The sequence below is a fragment of the Pseudopipra pipra genome, chromosome 22 (genome assembly GCF_036250125.1).
Source record: "Pseudopipra pipra isolate bDixPip1 chromosome 22, bDixPip1.hap1, whole genome shotgun sequence".
NCBI classification, from domain to species: domain Eukaryota; kingdom Metazoa; phylum Chordata; class Aves; order Passeriformes; family Pipridae; genus Pseudopipra; species Pseudopipra pipra.
Genome location: NC_087570.1, coordinates 6,138,663 through 6,166,248, shown reverse-complemented (window position 1 = coordinate 6,166,248; position 27,586 = coordinate 6,138,663). Strand labels below are relative to the sequence as shown.

The window sequence follows — 27,586 nt, the reverse complement described above, 5'->3', positions numbered from 1 at the left end:
AGCTCGGTTTTGGGGATTGCTCTTGTGCTTCTTACAATGTCCTGCTGTCCCGATTTTTGGTGGGATGCTACATCTCCAGCTGTGAAACACCCTGAGTGTTGTGGCTGCATTTTAAAAGCCACCAGGGCTCAGGCACCAAGAGAACTTTGGGTCGTGACACCCAACACCTCTGCCCCGACCTTCTGAGAGGAGCAGAGGTCTGGGGACACGGGTGGCTGCACACCCGGGGACAAAAGCCTCAAGTTTTGCTGCAGGAAGGATGAAGCAGCGATGTGGGGAGGAGGAGGAGGTATGGACTGGGCTGGAAAGGGGAGACTCCCTGATCCCGCCCGCTGCCTCCTCCCAGACCTTACGGGCAGAGCTGAGCCTCTCGCTGCTTCCCGGCCCCTGGAGCTGTGCCCGCCCAGCCGGCGGGACGAGCATGATCCTGCTGCTGGGTGAGGGCTGAGCCAGTCTCCAGTGCCACCTGCCGGCAAATCACCCCGGCCACGAGCAGGAGCCTCTAAGCTATTCACAACGGCGTCAGTCACTGTCCTGCGCTGGTACAGGGACACCTGAGCATCCCAGAGCTGCGGGGGGCCCTCTGGACATACCAGCAGGCACAGAGAGCTCCACAAATCCACAAATCCAGTCCATATCGCACCCTAAGACCCTTTATCATCATCCTCTCCATCCAGCCCCACACTCCCACAAAAATTCTCTTTTCTACTTCCTGAATGTCCCGTGTCCACTGTGAGCGGGGGTTGAGGTCTGCAGACAACTCACCACCCAGGTGCAACACTGGGTTGTCACCTGCCCCATGCCGGGGATGTCATTGGGTTGCTCAGCTTTAATTCATTTGGATGTCTTTGAGTCCATCAGCTCCACTGTTAATGAGGAGATCTCAGGGAGGACTTGGCTGTGCTGTAGGACATGTATGTGTCAGTTCTCTGCTGGGATTTTGGGGCTGTGTGGGCATAGCTGTGTGTTCCACACCACTCCCATCATGGCATCAAACTGCCCCTGTGACACACACATTATCACAAGATTTGACAAATTCCTGTGCATATTTCTGTCACCACCACCCAAAAAAAAAGTCTAAGAGAAGTTGGGTTCCCAGATCCTGCCACTGTCAGGAGTCTCCAGTACAGCAACATCTCCAGCATCTTCCCATCTACCATCAGTACCCAGTGGCCCCATTTATGTCGTGTGTCCTGTCCCCTGCTAGAGGCCAGGCTGCCTCTCCGTGTTTTCCTAACCCTAGGCTGGGACTCTCTGGGTGTCTTGGAAGGTGATCCTCAGCCTGGTGTGCAGCAGGAACTGCATGAGTTGTCTGGCTCTGCTCAGCAGTAATGAGATCCTAATAAGCCTGGGCTGCACCAGGAGGATGGGAAGCAATGCCCTGGGTGTGTGAACATTATGTGGGGGGAAAAAAAGGCAAATCCGAGGCAGAAAGGGACCAACAACGCAAAAAGCTGTCATTTAATGGGCGGGAATGGCAACAATGCACTTGGGGCACCGATTTGGGAGCCAAGAGTCATTTGCAGCGGAGTGCTCAGCCCTGCAGAGGGGGCTGCAGAGACACCTCCAGCGGGCTAAGCCTCAGGGAAGATGAGGAAGCCGGAGAAGATGCTGTCGGACCCCTCGATCCCCACCAGGGAGTTCTTCTCCGTCGGCTCCAGCCAGACAGACTCGTTCATTGCCATCTTGAGGACCACGCCGCCCGTGGTCACCTGGAAGCTGCTGTGCACGTAGTCACAGAAGGTCACCACCTTCTCCCCCCTGCTGCCGCCTCGCCCCTTTTTGAAGCTGAGGCAGAGGTTGCCCCTGGAGGTGACGTGGTAGGTGAAGTAGTAGATGCCGGGGACGCGGCAGATGAAGCGGCCGTAGCGGTTCTCGTAGTGGCCCCTCTCGTTGGTGACGACGCGGTCGAAGCGGACGGGCTGCTCCCGGCGGGGGTAGGTGCTGATGCTCCTGGCAGCCGAGAAGGCAGACTTGAGGGTGGCCTGGTAGTCTCCAGAGTCCCCCGGCGGGCCGGGTAATCCGCTGAGACCTGGTATTCCCCTGGCACCTGGTGGGCCCCTGGGGCCGACCTTCCCCGGGTACCCTGGCTCTCCCGGGTCTCCCTTCTCCCCCAGGTCTCCTTCATGCTCTGCCCGACCAGGAGGTCCTAGGAAGCAGGAAAAAGAGTCGTTGTGGTCACAGCTGAGCCCCACAGGTCTGCAGAGGGAGTCTGGGGAAGGAAACCTGCACGTGACGTGGGTCAGACCCCTGCCCAACTGGCAGATGTGACAGGATGAAAATCTACCTCCAGTAATCTGTCAAGATGTAGAAAATCTACAGAAATTTGTGAAAGAACAAAAACAAGTTCAGGAAGAAACTAGTGGGATGTCCTCTAAACAATGCTTAAAGTAGAAGCTTTGAAACAGCTTCTGTCTGTAGTTGCCAGTGAAACACTCTTAATATCAACAAGCTGAAAGTGGAAACTGCACAGGAGCTAAAGAATGCAAAAACACTATTGCAAACACTGAAAACTTGCTGTTGTTCACCCTCCCTCCCCGGGTTCCTCGGTGTGCCACAGTCTGTCCAGTCCCTTCTGTCCCTGAGCATCACCCCCACCTGACAACACCTCAAAGGAACTGGTGAAAATGGATTGCTTTCCCAGGACCATGTACCTGTCTCTGCTTTTTCCTGCTCTTGGCATTCACAACATGATTGTCTTCCCCACCTGCAGCCTCCTCCTTACCTTGCTCCCCCTTTGGGCCATCCTGCCCATCTCTGCCATTGCTGCCAGGTCGTCCTGGTGACCCTGGGATGCCTGGGATGGTGCCGTAGGTCTTGCAGAGTGTGGCACTGGCAAGCTGCCCTTCAGCCAGGCAGATCAGCATCACCCACACGATCCACATCTGCAGAGGCACAGAAGGGTGTGGAGGGGCTTGCCTGGATGGTGTGAGGGTTGGGGAGGGCACTCTATGCTACTCTGAAGGATGGTGACTGGAAGCACATCTGTGTGATATCATCAGGGAGGGAAAACATCCTACTATGGAGCCAAATCTGCTGTCCTGATGGCCTTGGAGGGAAGGACCAGTCCCTTTGGGCAAGGCAGAGATTATCAGCCTCTGGTCTTAAATTCCCAGTTTGCAAGTGCCCACAGCTTCAGCCACATGAATATCTGGGACAGGTTATCCCAGAGGTCTGATGTCCAGCCTGGCCATGCTGCTCCCTCGGGGGGAGAAATTCCTCATCCCATCTCAGGACCACACCTGCAGGGGACAATCTTTCCTCCAGCCAGGGCAGTTTCATCATCTGCAAGGGGAAGGCTTTTGCCTTCCACCAGCAGGTCTGAGGGACAGCGTTGGTCCTCGAAGATGACAATGAATCCCCGAACCTTCCCCTGCACCCTGCAACTTCCCCTTGTGTCCTGCCACATGGCTGCTCCATCCCAGAGGCATTTCTGTACCTAAACAGTATTACTGGGACAGTCATCTGGGTTTCCAGTCCCTGAGGTCTCACATTCCTTCTGCCCTCCCTGCATCCCACAACTCAGCTCCTTCCCCCAGGTCCTGGTGTGGATGCCTGTGGATAAGCACCTGGCATTTGGGGGCTGTATCTGGACATCACATCACCCCAACCACGCCCTCTGGCCTCAGGTGGACTTTCCCAGCACTGAAACTCTGGTGCTAGCAGGACAAGAGGTTGGTGAGTTGGATTCTCCAGCCAAGGCAGGTCCAATTTGGATGTGACAGGATGAATTCACAGGCTCCTAGCCCAGGTCTATCACATGACCAGAGCATCTAAGAGCAGGAGACCACACCCAGGGCACCTTTCAGACTGATGCCCAGTCCCTGATCACCCTTCTGGGACTTTGCAATCTCCCCTTTCATGTTCTCCTTTCTCCCAGGTGGAGCAGGAGAGGTTGGGGTCCCACCAGAAATCTCCACCATCCCCACCCAGCATCCCCACCACCCCTTTTCTCTACTGCCCCAAGCCACAGGGAAGTGCCAGGGGTGCAGGTGACTGTCACCCTCCTGGGACCAGGTGTTCCACGTGCTCCTGCCTGTGTGGGGGGCTGGGGCTCAGCCTTGCTCTTACCTTGAGCTCCTTGTTGCTTGGGTGGGGAGATGGAGTGGGACACACCAGCGTCCTGCTTGGAAATGCCTGCGAGGAGAAGCAGAAGTTGGCTGCAGGAGTTATTGTGAAAGGATCTGGGACACATCCCGTTTCTTTATCTGTAGCTCCTGCCCTTTTGTCCGTGGCAGTTTCACATCCTCCACGAATGCTCTCTGCCAGCTCAGCAGAACAAGCCACCCCCAAACAGCACCCCAGGCCCCCCCAGAGTACAGTTCTGTCCTGCAGGGTCCCTGGGTCCTGCTCAGATGCCCCCCCCTGCTCAGAAGAACACTGACCTGAGCTCCAGACAGGTTTGGGGGAACCCATCGGTGCCGCAGAGTTGTGCGTGCGTTCAGCCAACCTCCCTCAGGCTGCTCCGCACCTTCCCAGCTCTGCTGGGAGGTTCTGGCAGACCCAGGGGATGCTGCAGGGCCTTGGCATCCATCATCCTGAATATGTGCCCCAGGCTCTCCTAAATGTTGTGTGTGGGAAGTGATTTTACCCTGCGGGAAGAGCATTCCCAGGTCTGCTTTCCCCTGCTGCCTTGCGAGGGTGAAGCGCAGGACATTGGGATAGGACCTGTTCCACCCTACAGTGTGTGCCACCAGGAGGAGTCCCCACTGAGTTTTGGTGGGCTCTGCAGCCTGCACAGCCATCAACTCCTTTGGTCTGGGTCAGGGAAGCAGAGCTCTGTCCCTGGCAGGGCTGGGACCCCGGGATATCCCCCCCTCAGTGGCGTGTCAGTGGGGTTTGCTGCGTGGTCTGTGCCCACCTGCAGCTGGATTGCTTCCACTTTGATGGGGAAGGGGAGGAGCAGGGGCCCTACTTGGAGGAGTCTTGGTCCTCCCTTGGTGGGGCCTGTGTGGGGGCAAAGGAACCAACCCGTTCTTGCAGGCAGTGCAGCCAGGGGTCGTACCCTCACCCCACCCTGAGCCAGGGTGTGCATGGTGTGTGGTGTCACTGATGCTGAGCACAGCAAGAGCTCAGGGACTCGCTGATGCCACACAGATGTCCAGATGTCACACACACATCTGTCACCATATCCATCAAGCTCTACCTGCAGAAAGGTAAGTCATGGAGGACACAACACACTATACCAGGTGCACTGGGGAAGGATTTATTGACACTTTCCACAGCCAGGTCATGGCAAAGGGGCTGCTGCAGCCCCGGGACACCTGGCTGAACCTGGGGCAACCAAGGTGGGGAGGGAAGAGAGGCAGAGAGACCCCTGAGGTAATATCAGGTTATTGGGTGTGGTTATAAGGTGGTGCCAGTGGGACAGGGGGCTCAGCACCATCACTCTGGGTGCAGATGCATCCAGATGTGCCTGTTCCCCCTGTTCAGCAGCTGCCAATGCTCAGTCCCCACACTGAGGGATTGTGTCTGGGGGGTGATGCCCTCACTGGGGCTTCCCACTCAGCAGAGAAACTGGGAGTGTCAGCAGCAGCCTGGCAGTGAGCAGTGTGTTTGGGGCAGGATGAAGCAGTCAGGGTGCTGGGGTGGGCTCTGGTGACCCTCTAGTCTGGGAAGAGCAGGAAGCCTGAGAAGATGCTGTCAGAGTTGGCGATGCCCACCATGCCGTTGTAGTCGTTCACTCCCAGCCAGACCTGGTCCTCAGCAGCCAGGTGGAGCAGGAGCCCCCCCGAGCTGACCTGCATGGTGTTGGTCTTGTGGTCACAGAAGCTGGCCATCCTCCTCTGGTTCTTGTGCAGGATGGTGCAGAGGTTGGCTGTCTGCGAGGTGTGGAAGACGAAGTAGTAGAGCCCGGGGAGTTTGCAGGTGAACTTGCCCGTGGTGGTGTTGTAGTCGTGGTTGGTGTTGGTGATGACGTGGTTGAAAATCACAGGGACGTTCTTCAAGGGGTGCTCCTTGGTCTGCCTCGTCACTGAGAACGCTGACTGGTGCTTCTGCTTGTAGCTGCCTGGCATTCCTGGCTCTCCAGGCAGGCCTATCACCCCAGGGTCTCCAGCAGGACCAGGAAGGCCACTGGGACCCTTCTTACCTGGCAAGCCAGGGCTGCCTGGTTCCCCTTTCATGCCCTTGGGCCCTTGCATTGCAGGAGGAGCTGGGATACCTGTGGGGTGGTGGGGAGTGAAAGGGAGTCGGTGTCAACAGCAGGATGTGGAGAGAGGCTTCTTCTCCAGCCCCTTCCCTTGGGCAGGAGAGTGCTGTTGCCTCTTTCCAGCCTGACCACAGAGGGTGCTCTCCCCAGCCTGCAAACCAAGGCAGACCAGCCATGGAGGCCTCAATGCTCCCCACTGCAACAGCCCTGTGGTTTCCCTCATTTCTCACTCACCTGGCTCCCCTTTGGCTCCCTTCAGCCCATCCCGGCCATCCTTGCCTGGCATACCCGGCATTCCTGGCAGGCCTGGAACTCCATAGGAGTTGAGAGGGACATCTTCATTCACAGCAGAGCCCACATTCAGGAGGAGGAGGGTGAGGGCCAGACTGAGCTGCTCCCAGAATCTCTGCTCCATTTTGGTTCTGTAGCATGCAAAGGGAAAGAAATGCTGGAGTGAGGGGCCATGGCAGGGTGGCTTCCAGGGCATGGAGAAAAGGAGGCTGGCTGCATCAGGAGCTCCTGGGTCCCATGAGTGTGCCCTCAGTGTCCCACCCCTACCAACTGCCAGGCAGTGGGGAGGTGGATACGTGGAGATGGGCCCTGTGCTCATCACCAACCCCAGGGCAGTCACTGATGGCACAAGTTGGGTTGGACTTCCAGTCTGGATGAAACCATGAGGTCTGTGGTACCCATGGCCAGCTCCAGGTCCTCCCAGTCCAGTGTCCAAGCCCCTGGTGATGCACACACCACTGTGGACTGCCACACTGTGTTGGAGCTCCCTGACCCAGCTGATCTCATTCCCCCTCCAGCAGCAGCCTCACTGTCTTGGCTCTGTCCCTGGGGTTGATTACTTCTATCTGCTGGTGCATCCATGACATGTGTGCAGCCCAGCAGTGCCTGTCTCCTTCCCCTCCTCCTCCTCCTCCTCTCACATCCACATCCTCCTCACAGCACTGGGCCACACTGCTGGACCCCCAGGCCCCCTGCAACCCACCCTAGACACAGGGACCCTGCAGCACCTCTTACCTCTGGTGGGGAGCAGGAGACAGGACCCTGTGCTGCTGGTCCCTCTGGCCGCGGCAGTCACTGCACAGGGACAGACCCTGTCACCCCCACGGAGGAAGCTGCAGATTTGGGAAAGGCCCTTGGGGACCCAAAACCCCCAGCTGTCCCCAGCAGAGTTTCACATCCTTCTGCCTGGTTGTTTCTGCTGAGTGAGCACTTTCTTGGCTGTCTAGCGAGACCTGCACTGGTGCCACTGCAACAGGAAGGGCTGGAAGGACAGAAGTGGGACAAAGCTCTGCCAAAAGATGTGCCACCACCCTCAGAAGCCTCCATGGGGACTAGCCCCCTGAAATCACCTACTTTCCCCTTTACTTCACTTGTTTCTGAGCAAAAGGGCAGCGTGGAGAGCAGAGCCTCAGACCAGCTCTGTTGGGCTGGAGATGCCTGTGACACTGAAGGGCTGGTGCGAGGTCGCTGCCGGGCTCTGATGGAAGATGCTGCACCCCTAAATGGGACTGGAGGGTGTTTCTCCTTGAGAGTTTCTGACCTGCACCTTCCACTGTGCTCCACCAGTTCTGCTGGGTGCTGGACTTTGTGAGGCCCCAGCATCCCTTGTCAGGGTGTTGCTCCACTCAGTGACCTGGCCTCCTCCTCACAGCTTCAGGAACGGAGACATTTGGGTGCCCAATGTGTGTGCAGCAGCTCCCCTGAGGAGCAGACCCAGGGTATGGCACCTATGTGTCTTCCCTGATGCTTCCCAGCTGTCTGATTCGTGCCCAGCTTATTGTACCTCCCACTCATCTCACCCCAAGGCCCTCACAACTCCACCACCAACACCCCACAACCCCATCAGTCACCCTGATATCCCTGTCTCTCCTTGCTGTAAGGCCAGAGGACCACAGCTGCCTTTCCTCTTCCTAGGAGAGTTTGGGTACTAACAGGGGCCACATTGGTGAGGTGCACGACCTGCTGCCTGTGTTTTCCCTTGCAGGACAGCTGCCTTGGGCTCAGCAGAGGACACACACAGCCTAATCCCAGCATTCCTCCCTGTAAGTGTCAACTCTGACTGGACACTCCATTCCCTCCTGTCCTTCTCCCTCTGCAGTGCCAGGGACAAGCTGGGATTGCTTCTCTCCCTGGACAGCTTGGGGAGGGATCCAGGATATTCATGGTTTGGGGAAGATTGCATGAGTAGAAAAGAAAACTCAAAGAGATATGGTGAAAGAAGGGTTTATTTATACTGATGGGGAGGATGTGAGAGAACGTGTGCCAGTGCCAGGAAGGCATTTACAGTGGTTAGTGTAGCAGAAGCAGTGGCAGGCAGTGATTTCCCACCCAGGAGCAAAGAGCCACAGCCAGTGACAACTGGGACCCGCCGGAGTGAGGTATGAATGCCCAGGAGGAGAAAGGGATGAGAGTCCACTGCCTCCAGGATGGAGTGGGCAGGCTCAGCACAGAGGTGACTGCTGCGCTGGGGACCCACGGCCTGGCCAGTTGTGACATTGGTAGAAGCACAGGACCCATCTGCACGCTCAGTTTGGGGCCATCCCGGCGTGCTGCGGCACTAAACCATCCCACACCCACCGGGGGATCACCCACGCAGACAGACACCCCACCATGCCCTGGGGGCCCCTCAGCCTGTCTGTGGGAAGAGCATGAAGCCGCTGAAGACGCTGTCTGCCTCGGAGCCGCTGTAGATGGAGCTGCCCCGGGCGGGGTTGGTGGTCACGGACACCTGGTCGCCCGGGGCCAGGCTGAGGACGCTGCTGCCCGAGTTCACCTGCAGGATGCCGACGCTGTTGTTGTCGCAGAAGCTGACGACGTTCTCCCTGTTCTTGGTGATGCTCAGGCACAGGTCCCCGCTGGAGACCACCTGGTAGGCGAAGTAGTAGAGCCCGGGGATGCGGCAGGTGAACTGCCCCGTCTGGGGGCTGTAGGAGTTCTCCTCGTTGGTGATGATGTTGTCGAACACCACCGTCCTGCCCGTGGACGGCGGGGACCTCCGCGAGGCGGAGAAGGCAGGGCGCGGCTGCTCCAGGGTATTGCCGGGTACCCCCTTCTCCCCCTTGAGCCCTGGCAGCCCTGGCATCCCAATGAAGCCAGGGAGGCCAGGGAGGCCTCGGTCCCCTGGAATGCCAGGAGGGCCGGGTTCACCTGCATCCCCTTTGGGTCCCTGGATGCCCGTCCTTGGCGCTGGTTTCCCTGGGGAGAGGTGGTGAAGAGGAGCAGTTGGTGCACATCCAGCATCTCCCAAGCTGCTCCCACAGCCTGGGATGCTCCTATCAAGAGGTTCCCAGGCTCCCCACACTGGGCATCTCAGGCTTCCCCTTACCTGGCTCTCCCATGTCACCCTTCTGCCCTGGCCTCCCATCGCGGCCAGGGACTCCAGGGAAGCCATCCTTGCCATCTGGTGCCCGGCAGAATCCATTCTCCAGCAGGGCTGTGCTCAGCACTGCTGCCAGGGTGCTGATCCCCAGCCAAAATTCGGGTTGCATCCTGCCTCCTGCAAGCAAAAGGGTGGGGAATTGGGGATGGAGGCAAACACACAGATCTTGGACACGGACATGCAACTGCTCTCAGCACTTGTTCGATACAATTCACCAGACACCGCATGCAGTGGTGGAAACAGCTTCCTAGAAGGGTTTTGGAGGTGTTTCCTTGTGTGATCAGAAATAACAGAAGTCAATGAAAATCTCTGACATGCCCATGGCAGGACTGTGGGATTAGAAAGCCCGAGATGTAGACGACAGCAAAAACCTGGGATGTAGAGGATGGCTGCATGTCCTGGGGATGGGTCGTGGCTCCTCAGATGCATGTAGAGGATGTTTAGTGCAGTTTTGAGGGAGAAGCAGTGATGTACAGGGCCGTGGTTCCATGGGACAGAGAACACAGGGGAAGAAAGGATGCAAAGAGACATGACAGGGAGGGGAAAACAGGAAAATGGGATCCAAATCTCCAACACACAGAGCTAGGAGAACGGAGAGATGCCCTGAGCACACAACACCTATCTCAAAACCTGAGGTACTCAGCCTGGGACAAGCCTGCAGAGCCCAGTGATGCCCAGGACAGATTCTTGCAGCTCCCCCCACCCTTGCATCATCTCCTCCCATTTTCCTACTTTAAACTCCTGTGGAGGGGGAATGTGAAGAAAGAATGAGGAGAGGGAGCAAGGTCAGGAGAGTGGTGGCAGAGGAGGAGTGTGTCCCCTGCTCTTTGGGGTGACTTACCTCGGTGTAGGGGGTCAAGACAGACCAGAGTGAGCAGCAGCTCAGTTTGCTGGAAGCTCTTCCCTGGGAACAGGGAGGAAGAGGAGCAGGGGGGGAGGATGTCTTTGCACGCACCGTGGTTTGCCCGGTCAGGGAAGGGACGTGCCGAGTTTCACTTTCTCTGTACGAGAAAGAACTTTGTTCCCCTTTCCTCGCTTTACTCTGGCTGTGCTGGAAACAGCTTGGTCAGCAAGAGTGCAGGACTGCTGGGTGCCTAGCCTGGCCCAGCAGCACAGCTCCCACAGCAGGGACTGGTGGACACTGGGCACAAAGCAACACGACAGTGGAGGGTGCCCAGAGGCTGCCCAGGGCAACAGCACAGCTCTGTCCCTGCAGGAGGGGACAGGTGATCACAGCACCAGGGGTCACAGCCAGCCAAGGAATGCTCAGAGGGGGCCCAGGGATCACCTCTGAAGGTGCCTGTAGTAGAGGGGGTGTCTGGCACTGCTTTCAGTTCCCTTTGGGTGGCCGTGCCTTGCACCAACCAGATCTGGGCAACCCCTGGAGCTGTGTGGCCTCATGAGACTGGACAAATGAAACACCAACATTTCATCCCACTGAGTGCAGGGAAAGAGCCCAGGGATGTGCCTTCAGCTCTGCTAAAAATGAGCCCCATCGTGCCAGGGAGCGAGTGGTGAGAGGCACCACGATGATCCCAGCAGGGACCGTGGGGTCCTTGGGACCCTGGGGACCAGCCAGGGGAGACACAGTGGGTTGTGAGGAGGGGCTTTCTGGTCCATATCCACCTGGATTGTCTTTTCAGGTGTCCTATGGCAGCTGCACTGACCTTCATGAGAAAGAGACATTGGGGTCCCCAAAGCTGGAGCTGGGGTTCAGAGGAGAATGTCCAAGGAAAGAGGGCAGTGAGCAGGCCTGGGGTGGCTCTAAAGCCCAGGGGTGCTGGCAACCCTCCCTTTCCCCCCTGCCTGCCACCTCTAGCAGTCCCAAGGAAGGTGTTGCATCATGTCTAATACAGGAATGACCAAAGCTCAGCGCCAAGACCATTGCCACCAGAGATCTGTCACTGAGCTGGTCTTTAATTCATTGAATAGATGCCCTCTTAATGTAATATAATACATATTTTTAATCAAAATGTCATCCCATAATAAATCAGATGCCCAGAAGAAATGCAATTTTATTTTATCAACAGAGTTCCTCTATCAACCAGACCTGTAACCATGTCAAGACAAGATGACAGGTGAGTTTGAAAGGACCTACCTTCCACCAAACGATGCTTCTGGACAGTAATTGTATTTCTGCCCCATTGCCCTTTCTTAATATACAGCCCAAATGAGACCACTCCATCATTTCATCCAGGATTGATCGATGGCTGGTCCTTGTGCTCCCGTGTCCTTTGTCTCCTGTTGTCCCTTTAACCCCATTTAAATGCTGAATTACAGGGGCTGCTTGTGGGTCTCCAGTATCTCCTTGAAGCTGTGCTTGTTCCAGGTGTTCCCTCCTCCAGGCTCCTGAGCAGTGTTTAGCCCCACTTGTGTGACTTTCAGAGTCGCTGTGGTCAAGCCAAGCTTTCTTCTCCCATCCTCTGTCTCCTCCTCCTCCTCCAGGACAGCTGGGACATTGCAGACTGGTTTGTGTTGGAAGGGACCTTAAAGCTCATCTCGTTCCACCCCCTGCCATGGGCAGGGACACCTTCCACCAGCCCAGGTTGCTCCAAGCCTCGTCCAACCTGGCCTTGGACACTTCCAGGGATGGGGCAGCCACAGCTTCTCTGGGTAACTTGTGCCAGGGCCTCCCCACCCTCCCAGGGAAGGATTTCTTCCCAAAATCCCATCTAACCCTAACCCTGCCCTCTGGCAGTGGGAAGTTACTGGAACTGCCATCCGCGGTTCCAGAGGCGCCGGCTGCGGGGAGCCGTGGATGAGCACTGCACGGCGCCATCCCCAAGGCTGCTGAGGACCACAAACGCCAGCACAAGAATCCTCGTCCTTGCGGTTCCCACGGGGCTGTCCGTGGGAGCGGGAGGAGGCCGGGGGGCCGCGGGCAGGGTGGGCTCGGCAGCGACGGGACGCGCCACGAGATGGCAGCGCTGCCTCAGCCGTGCTCGGTGCCACCCGCTCCTCCGCCCGAAGCAGGGGCGGGGGGACCCCCTGGGGGTCCCTCTGTCCCCAGGTGTCCTGCAGGATGTCCAGGGGCAGAGTGAGAGCACGGACATCTCCGCGCGTTGGGAGCCGGGATAACCCACCCCCTCCACACGGCCACAAAAGCCCTTTTTCCCAGGGGTGGGGGCACTTTGGTACCCCCCGAGACTGGGGGAGGAGTTTTCCTCAGTGAGGAAAGGAACTCCACGGAACTCCATCCACCCTGCCAGGTTCTCCTGGCTGAGGTGGATCCAGCAGCACCATCACTCCATCACCGAGCAGGGGCCACGTCGATACGTGGGACCCCCAGGTGATATGGAATGGGGCCAAGCCCAAGGCAGAGGGGACAGTGGGTGTACCTGGAAGAGCCAGGGGATGTAGATGCTCTTCAGAGCTCCAGGTGTCACAAAATCATCCCCAAAGAGGATGGTGCCCTCAGTTTCAGGGAACCCGACCACTCAGGTGAGCATCCCCATGATTTAGGGCACCTGTCGTGGCCTCCTGGCTCTGCTGCACACCAAGCAACTCTGCTCCAGAGGATTCTACCCTGAGCAACCCTCCTCCTTCCAGAATGGGTTCAGGATGGGCCACAGGGCAACACCTTCACTTCTTGCTGCCCTCCCAGCTGGTGCTGACAGGCAAGATCAGTCAGTGCCATCCCAGCCTTGCAGCCTTTCCTGGAAGAGCAGTGACCCCTGTGAAGCCTCCCCACATGTCCCCAGTGCCTGCAGGCACACACGAGCTGCCTGACAGCAGACAACAGGGAGAGATGCTCCTTCCCTGCTGGGGATCCCCAGGGTGATGAGCTGACAGGCAGGAGCTGCCAGAGGAGGAGAAATCAGGCAGCTGGCACCTCCCTGTCACTGTGCAGGAGGCAGAGATGGAGATCAGCAGTGCTGTCAGGTACCACACACACCTCTGCTGCCAGTCACAGCATCCCAGTGCAGACCTGCACCCACTGGCATGCACCCTGCTGCAGCCACTGGTGGGTTAGTGGTGCCTGGATAACCACACAGATGGATGTTAGAGCTGTTGAGCTGGGCTGTCCCAAAGCAGAATCACAGAGTCGTGGAATTATTAGGGTTGGAAAAACCCTCTAAGATCATGGAGTTCCACCATTAACTCAGCACCGCCAGGGCCACCCCTAAACCATGTCCCCAAGTGCCACATCCACGTGTTCTTTGGACTCTTCTGGTGATGGTGACTCCATCACTGCCCTGGGCAGCCTGTTCCAATGCCTGACAGCCCTTTTAGTGAAGGAATTGTTCCTCATATCCAACCTAAACCTCCCCTGGCACAAACTGAGGCCATTTTCTCTGTCCTGTCACTTGTTATCTGGGAGGAGAAACCTACCCCCACCTGGCTCCACCCTCCTGTCAGGGGGTTGTGGAGAGTGATGGTGCCCTGGAAGGATTTCCTGACATGTCAGGTGAAAATCAGGCCACAAGGCCACTTGCCACACTGCGTAGCTGCCACACACGTCTGAAATATTTAAATTGCTGTCCCAGGGAATGTGTTGCTCCTATGAAAAAATCCTTGCAGAAAGCAGATGTGAGGAATAAAGACAGGTATGTGGTTTAAAAGGCAGGATTTCAGGCTCCAGCCCTTGCTCACTGTCATTGATGCACATCCCTGTCGGCTCATGGGGTGAGAGGAGATAGATGAGTGCTGAGCAGCCCTGGGCAATGTTGGGAAAGCTTGTCCCATCCTTCCCTCTTTTGTTCCCTGTTAAGAATGTCAGGGCTTGTCATTATTCGACATATATTGGTTAATTTGGCTGATTGTTACCCATTCTTTAATGTATCCGTTATTTATTTATTCTCTGGTGTAACAAGCAGTTCCAGATTGATCACTTTGGCATGTAAATGAGCTGCTCTAGTGCTTGTCACTGAAATTTGTACATTGGGAGAATTTGCAATCAAACACAGCCGGAATCTAAATTACAACATTTCAGGCAGTAATAGCAGGGGGAAGACAGGAAGGATGTGCCATAAATAAGATGGGATCAAGACGGGGTGCCCAGAGCTGTGCTGACAACACACCAGGAGCCCCATGGCAAGCAACAGGAGTCCCCACTGTGCAGAGACATGGGCCTGGCAGACCTGGCTTGTTCCCCCAGCAGAGAAGGCCAAACAGACCAAGCTGTGGAAAGGACCTCAGGGATCTCCATTCCAGGTCCTTGCTCATGGCAAGAATATTCCCAACCCTAGATCAGGGTGGATATGGCTTTGCCTACCTGAGCCTTGAAACCCCCCAGGACAGGGATCACCCATCACTCTGGTGACCTGTCTGAGGGCTGGACCACACTCAGCTACAGAAGCACTTCCTAATGTCCATCTCAAATCTCTGAAGGTCCACTCTGTGACCACCATCCCGTGTGACATCCTTTGGCATTAGTGAGATGTCCTGGACTCTATTTCCTTGCAGTAGCTCCCAAGCAGCTGCAGCAGTGATCAGCTACCACCACATCCCAGTGGGGTGGCTGCCCCACCGCTGATCATAAGGATGAATAATTTTTCTTGACTTGGCCACAATCCCCCTAATATAGCAGTTTAGCTCATCTGTGTTTTGCTCACATTCAGCCTGGTGCCCACTGATTCCCACCCCAGCCATTCCCCTACTCCAGCAGGGAGTCCCCAGCCTGTTCACCCGACGAGGAGAGCCCACAGTACCCCCTAAACGTCCCAAGGGTTTAAAGAAATGGCTTGAAATGCAATTTTTAGAAGGCAACTGAAAAAAAAAGACAAATTCTGTTCCTTCTTTCCTTCCCCTCCTGGCTTTATGCTGTGGGCTCAGGAGACAAGGCTCTGAAATACACCCTGGACACAGTGAGATTCCCTTCAAACCCCAAGTGATGGTCACACTGGGGGGAGGCAAAAGATCCCTCTGTCCGGGCTGTGTGTTCTGACACCTCAGTTCTGGGTATGTGAGGTTTGCACTCTTTGGGGCCATCAGGCCATGGCAAGACCATCGGGAATCCCTCCCCCTGACAGGGATGTGCTCATCCCAGTGGAGTGTGAACCACCACGCACTGGTTTGTAGTAACATGGTGTTTCCCACGGGGCTGAGATGACCAGCACAGATCCTTCCTGTACCCTTTGCACATCCTGGTGGCTGCCAGGGCCTCGTCTCCCCTTCCCAGGCTGATATCCACACCAGGACCTGCTTTCCCTGACATTAAGGCCTTGAAAATGGAGTGGAAGTTTCCTGCAGGAGAGTGTCAGCGTTAACTAGGTCATGGCAGCTGGAGGTCCATGCTGGCTGCAGCCCTATTACACCTCATTTTTATTACAGCTTGCTTTCCACAGTGCCTCCTCCAGGAACTCGGCTTCCCTCTGACTGACCTTGGCTGCCGGATCGATCCGAACTCACAACCCCCCCCTCACATCTGCCCAATTTGGAGGATGTGATTGCTGCTCCCGAGGCTCTGATTGCCTTTGCTCCCGGCACCAGAACCCCAGCAGGGGCCTCACAGGCTCCATCAGCCAACCTTCCACCGAGCAGATTTCCCAGGAATATCCGAGGAATGTGCCGTGCAAAGCCAGGCCAGACATTTCCAAGGCATCCAGACTGTGTTAAGCTGGAGGTCACGGTGCCTCTCCATCCCTGTGGTGTGAAAGCTGGACACCTCTAGTGGAAGGTGTCCCTGCCCATGGCAGGGGCTTGGAATGAGGTGGTCTTGAAGGTCCCTTCCAAACCAAACCATTCCGGGATTTGATGGTCTATGTCTAGTGAGCATGGAATTTCAGGAGCTCTGCTTTTGGCTGCTCTTTGGGCCCTGGCTCCCCAAGCAGAGGGCAGTGATACCTGGTGTAGCCCACACGCCTCCAACATCCTCTCAGGCGCTTCCATCAGCTCAGCACCTCACAACGCTCCATGGGCTGGTTCCAACCTCTCCCCTTCTGCTGTGCTCCCTATGACTTCACCCTCCTCAGCCACCTCCACTGCTTTCTGAAAAGAACACAGCCCCTTTCCAGCAGGGATGAGCACTTTTCCCCTTGCAGTGGCATGAGCCACGCAGGGTCCCCTCCTGTTGAAGTCCTCTCTGCAGGCACAGGTCAAACCCACGTCCTTGCTGCCAACTCAGAAGCAAATCAATCAACATTTCAGAGGCAATTGCAGCCCCACTCAACTCTCTGTGTTGGGGCAACTGTGTGGCAGCCCCAGCACCGACTCCCTGGCCTGGAGTTATTCTTCACTTGGATTTTAATTTCCAAGCTTGCGCTGAGGGATGGGAAGAATCCCAGCTTCTAATTAATTACTGAGTTTTCCATAATGGAAAATGCTGCCGGTGTGTCTGGTTTATTGCACTGTGGAGGAGATCACTCTGAACACTATTTCTCCAAACATCCCAGTGAGTGGCCTTAAGCCCTGAAACAGCTGGACTCTCCAGATCCAGGGGTAAGTTTGCACTGAGTGGCAGAAGAAGACTGTGGTCCTGTGTCCTGTGTATGCCACCAGAATGGGGAAGCACACTGGAGGACAAGGAATGTTGGAAGGTGGCTGCCTCTGGACAGTGGGTCCTGGTCCTCTGGATATGTAGGAAGAAATTGTTCCCTGTGAGGGTGGTGTAGCTGCCCCATCCCTGAAAGTGTCCAAGGCCAGGTTGGACGGGGTTTGGAGCAACCTGGGCTAGTGGGAGGTGTCCCTGCCCATGGCAGGGGGTGGAACAGGATGAGCTTTAAGGTCCCTTCCAACCCAATCCATTCTGGGATTCTGTGATTCAATCATCTCATCTGGTGAACACAGTGGTCCCAGCAGGAGGACAAGCACAAGCTGGCACATGCAGGACCCTACAGTGGGGCTTCATGTGGTGTTTTGCAGGACAAAAAGCAGGCATTTTAATTTCCAGTGCAGATTCGTCCTGCAATGGGACATATTTGTTTGCATGAGCCTTCACAAGGAGGTTCCAAGAGTCTTGGGATGAGCAGTGGGATTTCTAAGGAACTTTAATCCCTTCAGTAATCCCTGAATTTTTCAGCTTAATTTATTTGGGGAAGTCAAATGAAGCCTCTCGTTTGCCTCAATGGTACAATGAGATTACAGTTTCTGCCTCCCATTCTCAGTCCTGAGCTGGATGGATCTCCCTAATGCCTTAAAGTCCATATTGTTAGGATCTATATCTCTTCCCAGGTGTCTCTTATGCTGCTCTGATGTACCATTTTCTGGGCAGGGCCATGTCTTTCCCCTCAGAGTGGTGCTGATGGGCCTCGTTGAGGATTACGAGGGGATTTCCTGAGCCCTTCAAATTGTCTCCCTCACTAATTAATGATCAGGTTTCAGATTCGGAACATGCAGTTAAATATACTGCAAAAGTGCATTTCATTAATCTTAATTAATGATTTAAATACTCAGAAGCCTCTGTGATTGATGGCAGCTCTGTCACCCTGCTTTGGTCCCTTGACATCTCTGCCTCTACAGTGGGGATATGAGCACCCACCTTCCCTGCTTTCCCTTTGCCTGTTGCCTCCAGATCCAGGCTGGGCACAATTTTAGAAGGCTTTAGGTGCTTGACAAGAAAGTGTATGAGTGACAATTCTTGTGCTAGACAGGACATCTTCCCTGAATTTAAACTCTTTGTGTCCTGGTGTGCAACTCTAGCAGCAGAGCACGTCAGTAGCCAGGGCTGGTGGAAATCAGACTTTGCAGACCACTGAAGGGAACAACTGGGCAAACTGGTCCAGAAATTACACTTCATTCCCCTGCAAAGCAGTATACAAATCCCTTCAGGGCTTGACAGCCCATGGGACACAAAGCAAGCTATGTGCCACCCCAGATACCCAGTTCTGTTGGTATGGATGAAGTACTCGTTTGTGCCTGCTGGGAACACACATCTTCAGCCTCACTACTTGTTGGACCTGGGCACAGGCAGCTGCAGCACCTCATGTCACTCAGCTGTTGGATCAGCACTAACAAAAAATTACTGAAACCAACAATTTAATGAAAAAGAGATTGGGAAACAGCACAGGAACCACCCACACGTGTCTCTGCTGTGGTTACAAGGATCCTGCTGCAGACCCTGATGTGCTGCATCTCTGGATATACAGAAGGGGAGAAAAAAAAACCTTTTTGGAGACAAGACCAAGATACTCTGCCAGTGATGTTGTTCTTCCAGAAGCTGCTCATCCTGCTGCTCCTCTGGGATCCCACCAGCTCGGTGCGTGACACGCAAAGCCTCTCTCTCAGCATCCCACTTCCTCTGTGGTTTGGATCTGGAGATGAGACATCATTGTCTGGAGCCCCAGAGGTACCTGCTTGATTTTTCATTGAGACCTGGCGCCTCAACAGCAAAATTCTTGTTCTCTCTCTGGCCATTACCTTCTCCCAGAGGAGAATCAGGAAGGGATGCTCCCTTGCTTTCACAAACTGATAAAAATGTATTTTTTAAAGCCCTACTTCCCTCAGTGATAGGATTAAGCATAATACTCAGTTTCTGCCTGAAACAAGCATATTTTTGCCCATCTGCTGAAGGAAGAGTCTCAAAACCACTATGAAAAGGCTACTGTCAGTTTAGACATCAAAAGCTGAGGGTGACAATCCAAAATCAATAATGGTTTTTAAGTAAGGCCTGATTTGAAGTCTGGAAGAGGTTTGGGACAGAGCAGGGGCTTTACCAGCACCCCCAGGGTGACACTGAGAAGCATTTCTAAATGTCTGGAAGATTTAGGGACACCATGCTATAGACATGACATGGGATGGCAGCATCTCCCCTGTGTCTCTGAGGTTCAGACGTGTCCTGACCAGCAGCCACGGCCTCCTGCCAGCCCTGTGTGCTGCAGCTGTGTGGGGAGGGGACTCTGCTGTGCCTAAGGCTGTGGATCTGACAGGCTGGCCCTTGGGCTCTGCTGCATCTCCTCACCCTTTATTAAATATCACACTTGGCTTCGTGGGCTGATTAATTTCTAATCAAACTGTGTTTGCCAGTGGCTGTCTCCAAGCCCCCAGGGCTGCACTGCTGAGGACTCCTGTGTTTCTGGCACCTCTGAAGCAGCATTTGTGTGCCTTCCTGTCTCAGCTGTACTCTCAGCAGAGCTGATCACAGAGTCATAGAATCCCAGAACGGTTTGGGTTGGAAGAAATCAGTCACAAATCCATCAATCAATTAATCTATCTCTTCTTTCACCCCCTGCCATGAGGAGGGTCACCTTCCACTAGACCAGGTCCAAGCTCATCCACCTGGCCTTGGATGCTTCCAGGGATGGGGCAGCCACAGCTTCTTTGGGCAACCTGTGCCAGGGCCAAACCACCCTCACAGGAAACAATTCCTACCCAATATCCCATCTAACCCTGTCCTCTGGCAGTGGGAAGCAATTTCCCTCTTTCCTGTCCCTCCATCCCTTGTCCCAAGTCCCTCTCCAGCTCTCCTGGAGCCCCTTTCAGCCCTGGAAGGGGCTTGAAGGTCTCCCTTCTCCAGGTGAACAAGCCCAGCTCTCTCAGCCTGATTATGATGATCCCATGATCTTCTTATGGGATCATCTCATGAAGGACCATTTAGGACCTGAGCCTTCTAGCAGGGTTCTGGGGGCCCCATCCCTGGAAGTGTCCATGGCCAGGTTGGACAGGGCTTGGAGCCATCTGGTGTAGTGGAAGGTGTCCCTGCCCATGGCAGGGGGTGGGATGGGATGTCTTTAATGTCTCTTCCAAACCAAACCATTCCAGGATCCTGTGATCCCTGCGAGTACAACCTCTCACTCTGGTGTCCTAGAACCAGGCTCTGGGAGGAGGAGCTGCTGCTGCCTGATTGTGCTCAGGGGGTGTATTTGGATCAGACTGAGGACAGATAAATCATCTGCATGCAAAGTGCACAGCTGGCTCACATGTCAGAGATGGGAATCAGGGAGCCAGGGAGGTTTATTATACCTGAGATTATAGAGGTGTCTGACAAGTGCTTGCTGTAAGTCAGAGAGAAGTAAAGGACCCCCATGGGAGTGAGCACCCCTGGGACCTGATTCCCTCGCGGACCTCAGGACTTGGCAGCATCAGTGGGCCTGTGGCCAGGGAGGAGCACAGAGGGCTCCTGGAGGATAAGGATGGTGCCTGCACAGAGCTCCCAGCCTGGATGGGCTGTGCTGGTGATGCTGTTTGGTGACAGGGGTGACAGGGCTGTGATCCCTTCCTGTGAACACTGAACATGTGAACATTCTCATGAGTGAACATTGAACATGTGAACATTCTCATGAGTGAACACTGAACATGTGAACATTCTCATGAGCGAACACTGAGCGCCTTTTCCTGGCTGTCCCAAACTTTCTCACCTGTGCCCTGCACCACTCCCTGCCTCCCTTCCCTGAGCAGTAACTCCTGTGACAGAAGCAGAAGACACCAGCCAGGGAGGAGAGCCAGCTCCAGCTGGGTGGAGGAGCTGGAAATAGCCTTTTGTGGGCCATTTTTAGCAGTTCATTTGGAGATGTGTTTTGCCAGCAAAAACTTCAGCCTGCTGTTTGTCCCTGTTAGGGGAAGGCTGTTATTAGTGCAAAATGAGGCAGTGTGGATCTGGCTCCTCCACAGCTCTGAGGCAGTGATGCAGGAAGCACAGAGAGAGGCTTTAAAGTGCCATTATGAATTCATGCTCACATTCATTGCAATGACACCTTTGGACATGGATATTCACAGAACATCTCAGATCACCCCTTCCAGCCTTTCACCCTCCCTCAGCTCTCAATTCACAGATTGCACCATGGGCACAGTTTTCTTTTTTGGCAAGGAAAGGGTTATTTAAAATCCTGGTGCCTTTCAGCCCATTTTTTTGGAGGCTGCATGGAGATTCCCACTCCATAGGTAGGGCATCCCTGGTACCATGGGTGGGTCCTGGTCCTGTGCTGGCCCAAATCCCATGACTAAGGGACTAGTGCAGGGCACAGCAGGAAGGTTGCACATGTGTGTTGGCACATGTGTGATGGGAACATGAAATGTAGGAGGAGCTGTGGCATCCAGATACACACAGGAGCACAAACATACTATATGAATACAGGTACAGCAAGGACAGGCACACACTCTCATGTACATCACAAACCTTTATCTAGAGCTGTGACTGAGAATGATAATTCAAAATAGAGTGGTTTTTTTAATTTCTAAAGTGTTACACTGGGGGAAAATATGCCTGTGACAGTGGGGGTGTTTGGCACAGGTATGTCTGCAGCTGACACAGCTCATCTCCATGCCTAATTCCTGGCTCTTCTGCCAGCAGGAGAGGGTGAGGAGAAAAAGTCTTGGGAGAGAAAACATCATGGCAGCCCTGGGATGCAGGTTTCATGGCACTGGGAATGCCTCTTCCCTGCAACAGGGACAGGATTTTGGATAGTAGCATGCCCACCCTCCCCAGGCCAGCCATGGGAGACACCTCCCTTTGCTCTTTTTGCCTGGATTGTCACCCCAACAGCACCAGCAATGACCCATCCTGGTCTCCCATTGCCAGCAGCAACACCAGCTGCACGTGGAAGGGGAGAAGTTTCTGGAATATTTTCCAAAGTCGTGGTGCCCAACAGGAGCAGGGTTGGTGATCTTACACCAGAGCTGTCACAGGGGAGGGACAGGACATCCCAGCCAGGAGCAAAGTGATGGAGGAAGGAGGGAGGAGAAGGAGGAGGGGTTGGGAGGTATCCTGCATTCATTCCCTGAGGGGTTAAACCTGCAGCCCCATGGACAAAGGGGTTTGGGAACATGCATGAGCCACATCAGGGGTGGGAGGGGTGGTCCAAGGAGGGGAGGATTTGGTCTGAGTCCCCAGAAAGGCTCAGATTCGTGGCTGTGCAGAGAAGGGCACACAGAGATGCTCTGGACACAGTCCAGCCAGGCGGGGACAGCAAATCCTTCCGAAAGCACTGACTGAGTGGAACATTTGCATTGTTTTTCTGGCCTTTTCTGATGCACTAAATGAAGTGCTTTGAGGCATAGCAGGAGAGAAAGCGTCTCCTCAGCACGGTGGCTGCTAGAGGAACTGAGTGCTCAGTTACTGAGATACATTATTTAGAGGAGAGAGCCAGACGTGTGCTGGGTGATGTCAGTGCAGTGCTGGGCAAGGTGGGCTCATTTCACAGACATGCATTTTAACAAGGCCAGAGGGCAGGTCACACACAAGGAGGGGAGGTCACAATTGTCAGAGGGGCTGCATCCCGGACAGAAGGGCCCTTGGATGTTGGTTGCAGGTGGCAGAAGGCAAAAAAGTGCTGTTCACTGTGGCTAATGGGGCAAATGAGGTGCTTGTGTGAGCAGGAGGTGCCATGGAGGGGGGGTTCACCTGCCTGCCCTTGTGCCTGAGCCCTTGCAAAGATGTGATTTGGCCACTGGCTGTGTCAGTGTCAAGCAGAGGATGTTTATGGAGCCTGTGCCTGGGTGCTGCATGCAGTGGGCTGGTGAAGGCCAGGCATGACCAACTTTGCCAAGGGAAGGCAAATAAATTCTTCCCTGTGAGGATGGGGAGGCCCTGGCACAGGTTGCCCAGAGAAGCTGTGGCTGCCCCAGCCCTGGAAGTGTCCAAGGCCAGGTTGGACAGGGCTTGGAGCAACCTGGGATAGTGGAAGATGTCCCTGCTCATGATACAGAGGGTGGAATGAGAGGAGTTTTAAGATCCCTCCCAAACCAAACTGTTCTGTGATTCTGTGATTCCTGTCCCAGGTCGAAGCATAGGGTGGAGAGGATGGGTGAGGGGAGGCCGAAGAGGAAGGGGTGAGGGCAGGGAATGAGGGCAAGGGACAGCATCACTTGATCCCCGTGGCTGGCTGGATGAAGGGATGCAGGGCATGCAGAAGACAATCCTATATTTTCCATATACAGCTGGAGGCCACTTGCTGTGCAGGGTGGAAGGGAAACAAACCATCAGTGTGGCCATTTGAGCATGGAGCCAGCCCTCAGGATCAGTGTCACCTCCAGGGAGACGTGGCTGATGCTGATCAGGGACTGGGAAGCTCTGGCTTGGCTCAAGTGTCAGTTTGAGGCACCTGGAGCTGCAGGTATTTGTTCATGTAGAGGTGCTTTGCTGTGGTGAAATTCCTCCTCTGCCACCAAGGTTCTGCATTCTTTCCCTCATGTGACACCCATGTGCAGGTGTCCCTCAGACCTCTGTTTCTTGCTGTCCAAGCTCTGCAGAGCTCCAGGTCTGGCTGCACAGAGAGAGAGCAGAGCTCTGCAGATGCAATAGAGAGGGCTTTCATGGCGAGCTAAATCCAGAGTCACTAATTTAATGATGATTAATGACAGGTACACCACCCTTCCCTTCCTCCTTCTATCGATTGGGAAAAAAAAACCTGGAGCAGAGCCGGAGATTAATTAATTCTCTCAAGTGAAGGGGAAAGTAATCAGACTGAAATCAGATTGAATTTAGGAGTTGTGGGTGAGCAGGAGGATGTGCCGAGTGACATGGAAAGGAGAGATGCCCCAGCCTCTGTCGGGTTGGCACGGACACAGCTGCTGAGCAGATTCCCCTGGAAAGGGCTGGGAAAAGTGGATGTAAGGGACAGGTATCCAGGTTGGACCTGCCCACCTGGGGCACTCAGCCAGGTCTGAACCAGAGAGGGGATATCATGAATTCATTGCAAAGCCTGGCATTAGCTTGGCCGGGGTGCTCAGGGCTTCTTGCCTTCACCCTGTCTCTACTTTGACTCCAGAGCTGTGTTTCTCTTTGCTATAATGCTGCATTACAGCACGTTTTCATCTCCCTGGAAGCGTTCAAGGCCAGGTTGGACAGGACCTGGAGCAACCTGGTCTAGTGGAAGGTGTCCCTGCCCATGGCAGGGGGTGGAACGAGATGCATTTTAAGGTCTCTTCCAACCCAAATCATTCCAGATTTCTGTGATTCTATTAGCATCAGAACTGGTTAAACTGCCACAAAAAGCCTAATTTTGCAAATCTCTGTGACTGTAGATTGTTTAATTTTTGCTTTTCATGTTTCCTTCACCTGGGAAACTCAGGGTAGGGCTAATCAAGGCTGTGGGGTTAATATGCCAGTTAATAACTGGGTTAAACCCACGTATCCTCCAGGAACTTCTATTTCACCTTGAGAAAATATCTCTTTCCCTCTTTCCCTCTGAATCAGTTCATTAGCAGGGCAGGGCTGTATCTCTCAGCTCTCTGAGGCTTGGAGCTCCAGCAATCTCCCAAGTATTTAAGCATGACTAATTTGCTTGTGCCTACCATACAAGGGATTTAAAACCTGTACCCTCTTCAAGCACCGGTCAGATTCACAACTGCTTCATTTCTAACAGCATGAACACCAAGCCATCAGACAGGAGATATTCCAGAGTGCCTTTCCCTTTGCAGTCCAGTGTCACCTCACATTAAAAATGGAACCATTATTCCTAAACCTGTGACCCTGGTGAAGCAGTCAGTGATGCCATGTCAAAATTTTTTGATGTGATGCTTCAAGAAAGAGTCCTAAAGAAAATTAACCGTCTTAAATAAAGGCAATTAATCAGTCATTTTTTTCACCCTGAAGAGAGCTTACCAACTGGGTCCACATCAGGATGGGAGCCTTGACAGGTTCATAAAGGATCAGAGAAATTTTTCTGGTGAAATCTCCAATTTGGTCAAGGCTGTGTGGGTCAAGGTCAGTTTGGACTGGGTCAGCAAAGCACCCTTCACTGAACAGGGCTGTCCTCAAGGGCTACACTGACCTGGTGTGTCAAGGAAAGTCATTTTCCTTCCTACTCAACACTCAAGGAGTCACAACAGAGACTGTTTTGGCCCCTCTGCTGCATGAGATGCAGATCCAGAGGAGACCACCAAGGTGGTCAGGAGCTGGAACATGGGGCCAACAGAGACCAAAAGGACATCTGTTCAGGCTCCAGAAGGGAGAGATAGGTGAGATCTTTCTCTGCCTTACGTGGAGGCTTTAAAGGAGGTAGAGCCAGAGGTGTAGAATGAAAGAGCAGGAGGACACAAGGACAGAGCATGATGGGACAAAATTAAACACTTCCTCCCTATGGGAGTGTTGTAAGTCTAGAAGGGGCATGTGTCCCCGAGGCTGCTTGAAATCCACCTCCAAGAGCTCATCTCGACCCAGCCCTGACCAGTGCAGCTCTCTGAGGCTCCCCAGCTGGCTCTGCCCAGCCCTGTGGCTGCAGGCAGGGCTGCCTTCCTCAGAGCCTCAGGGCAGGAGTAGCAATGTCACAGCTCCTGCCTGCCTGTGCTCCGTGGGGTGCCAGCAGGGACGAGCAGCAGCTTCCAGAATCCTGGTGGGAGCAAACCCTGCCCGTCCAAGCAGCCCAGATGTTTCTCCTCCATGGGCTCAGCTCCCTGGGACTTGGCACGAGAGCCTTGGCCCTGCTCAGGAGGGGGGTGAATTTATAATTTATTATTGATTATCAGGAGTGGGGAGTGCTCTGCACGACCCAGAGGACGCAGGGAGGCATGGGAGGCACGGTTCCTCTCCCCATGCTCCTGCAGCAGGGCTGCTTTTTTGATAAAAGTTTAATAAATTGAAAGACACAGTTTCCATTCCATTGGTAATTAACTTCTGCTGCTGTGTTTCCTCCTAATTGTCTCTATTACTCCAGATAAAACTTAGATCAATAGAAACCAAAGTCTAGAGGCTGGGAAAGTTGCAATTAATTAATTATCTCTCTCTTGCATTTATCTTCCATCTGCTGGTAATCAAACGAGACTGACTGGTCCTCACGCAGATCCTGGGCCCTCCACGGCTGCTGGTGTCCCGTGGGGACTTTGCAGTGGGCTGAGCAGTGTGTCTTAGGAAGGAGAAGGCAAAGGGCAGCTCTTACTGTGCCACTGCATCCCCTCCCTTTGCCTCTCCGAGATGGATTCCACGAGGGACCACTTACCAGAGGGTGGTGGCTGCCTGTGGTTCCCTCAGGCTCTGCAGTTTGTGCTGGGACACAAACACTGGGAAACACCTGGAAGGCAACACTGCCTCTGACACATCTTCTGTCAAGGCTCATCACTGCCACTGGGCTGTGACTGTGAACAGGGCTGAGAAGAGCCAGAATGTCTCTCCCTAAGTGCCTAAGCCTCTGTCAAACTTTGGCATGGTCCACGATACATGGACTGAACCACCTTGCTGCCAGTCCCAGGAGACAGCTGACCTCTGGATCCTCTTTGAATGCTGGAGTATTTCTCCCACCCCTCCTAACTGCTGCAGGCAGAAAGTGCTTCTGTGAGATGCAGTCAGATTTCCAACCAAGGCTGTGCATGCTGGAGCTTGTCCAGAGAACAGAGAGAAACTGGGGAAGGGTCTGGAGCACCAGGAGTGGCTGAGGGAGCTGGGGGGGCTCATCCTGGAGAAAAGGAGGCTCAGGGGGGACCTTCTCACTCTCTGCAACTCCCTGACAGGAGGGGGGAGCCAGGTGGGGGTCAGGCTCTGCTCCCAGGGAACCAGGGACAGGACCAGAGGAAGTGGCCTCAAGCTGTGCCAGGGGAGGTTTAGACTGGATATTAGAGAAAATTCCTTCCAAGAAAGGGTGGTCAGGCATTGGCACAGGCTGCCCAGGGCAGTGGTGGAGTCACCACCACTGGAAGTCTTCAAGACTTGGGTGTGGCCCTTGGGGACGTGGTTTAGTGGTGACAATCATCACACTGAGTTAATGGTTGGACTCAATGACCTTAGAGGGCTTCTCCAACCTTAGTGATTCTCTGTTCTATAGGATTTCATAGTCACCAATGCCCTGTTGTAAGCAAGGACAGCAGTGAGTCTGATCTCCAGCTCATGCTGACATGGTCACCAGAGCTCTCCTGTTTCCTGGAGGCTCTCACAGGGGGAGGACTTGGGGACAGTTGCTATTAAAGGCAGACGCTTGGTAAAGATTTGTTTCAATTTATATCAGTGTTCAGAGAAAAAAATGCCTTCCCCATGAAGAGGAGAACATGGCAAACTTATGGAAGAGCCAAGCCATGGCCACCATCCATCAGTCACAAACAGCTGGTGGGGCTGAGTCGTGCTGCCCCACTGCCAGGCACTCCTTGAAAGCTGGAGGGTTTCTTCCCATCCTGTACTGGTGGGTGCTGTCACATTTGCAGTGTCCCTTCCCATGGCAGGAGGGTGGAACGAGATGGTCTTTAAGGTCCCTTCCAACCCAAACCTCTCTGAGATTCTCTCATTCTTTTTCTTCATGCTGTGA

The 27,586-nt window shown here is 54.3% G+C and overlaps 3 protein-coding genes and 1 long non-coding RNA gene across 4 annotated transcripts in view; all 4 read right to left on the bottom strand.

Annotated features, from left to right (window-relative positions):
• Window positions 1–1,435: 1,435 nt before the first annotated feature.
• Window positions 1,436–4,182, bottom strand: C1QB (complement C1q B chain). The gene is made up of 3 exons (XM_064678701.1): window positions 4,072–4,182; window positions 2,726–2,885; window positions 1,436–2,149 (listed from the first exon to the last, which is right to left on the bottom strand). The coding sequence occupies exons 2-3, from the start codon at window positions 2,883–2,885 to the stop codon at window positions 1,575–1,577; spliced, it is 735 nt and encodes a 244-aa protein (XP_064534771.1). The 5' UTR covers window positions 4,072–4,182; the 3' UTR covers window positions 1,436–1,574.
• A 732-nt stretch (window positions 4,183–4,914) lies between these two features.
• LOC135425922 (uncharacterized) overlaps window positions 4,915–27,586 on the bottom strand; it is a 337,473-nt gene continuing 314,801 nt past the window's right edge. The window contains exon 3 of the long non-coding RNA XR_010435796.1: window positions 4,915–4,925. This is a non-coding gene — a long non-coding RNA (uncharacterized LOC135425922). The remainder of the gene's footprint in view (window positions 4,926–27,586) is intronic.
• On the bottom strand, window positions 5,186–7,313 carry C1QC (complement C1q C chain). Its single transcript, XM_064678700.1, has 3 exons — window positions 7,178–7,313; window positions 6,386–6,573; window positions 5,186–6,163 (listed from the first exon to the last, which is right to left on the bottom strand). Exons 2-3 carry the CDS (start codon window positions 6,564–6,566, stop codon window positions 5,607–5,609), a joined length of 738 nt encoding a protein of 245 aa, XP_064534770.1. The 5' UTR covers window positions 6,567–6,573; window positions 7,178–7,313; the 3' UTR covers window positions 5,186–5,606.
• On the bottom strand, window positions 8,371–10,522 carry C1QA (complement C1q A chain). Its single transcript, XM_064678698.1, has 3 exons — window positions 10,384–10,522; window positions 9,489–9,659; window positions 8,371–9,358 (listed from the first exon to the last, which is right to left on the bottom strand). The coding sequence occupies exons 2-3, from the start codon at window positions 9,649–9,651 to the stop codon at window positions 8,790–8,792; spliced, it is 732 nt and encodes a 243-aa protein (XP_064534768.1). The 5' UTR covers window positions 9,652–9,659; window positions 10,384–10,522; the 3' UTR covers window positions 8,371–8,789.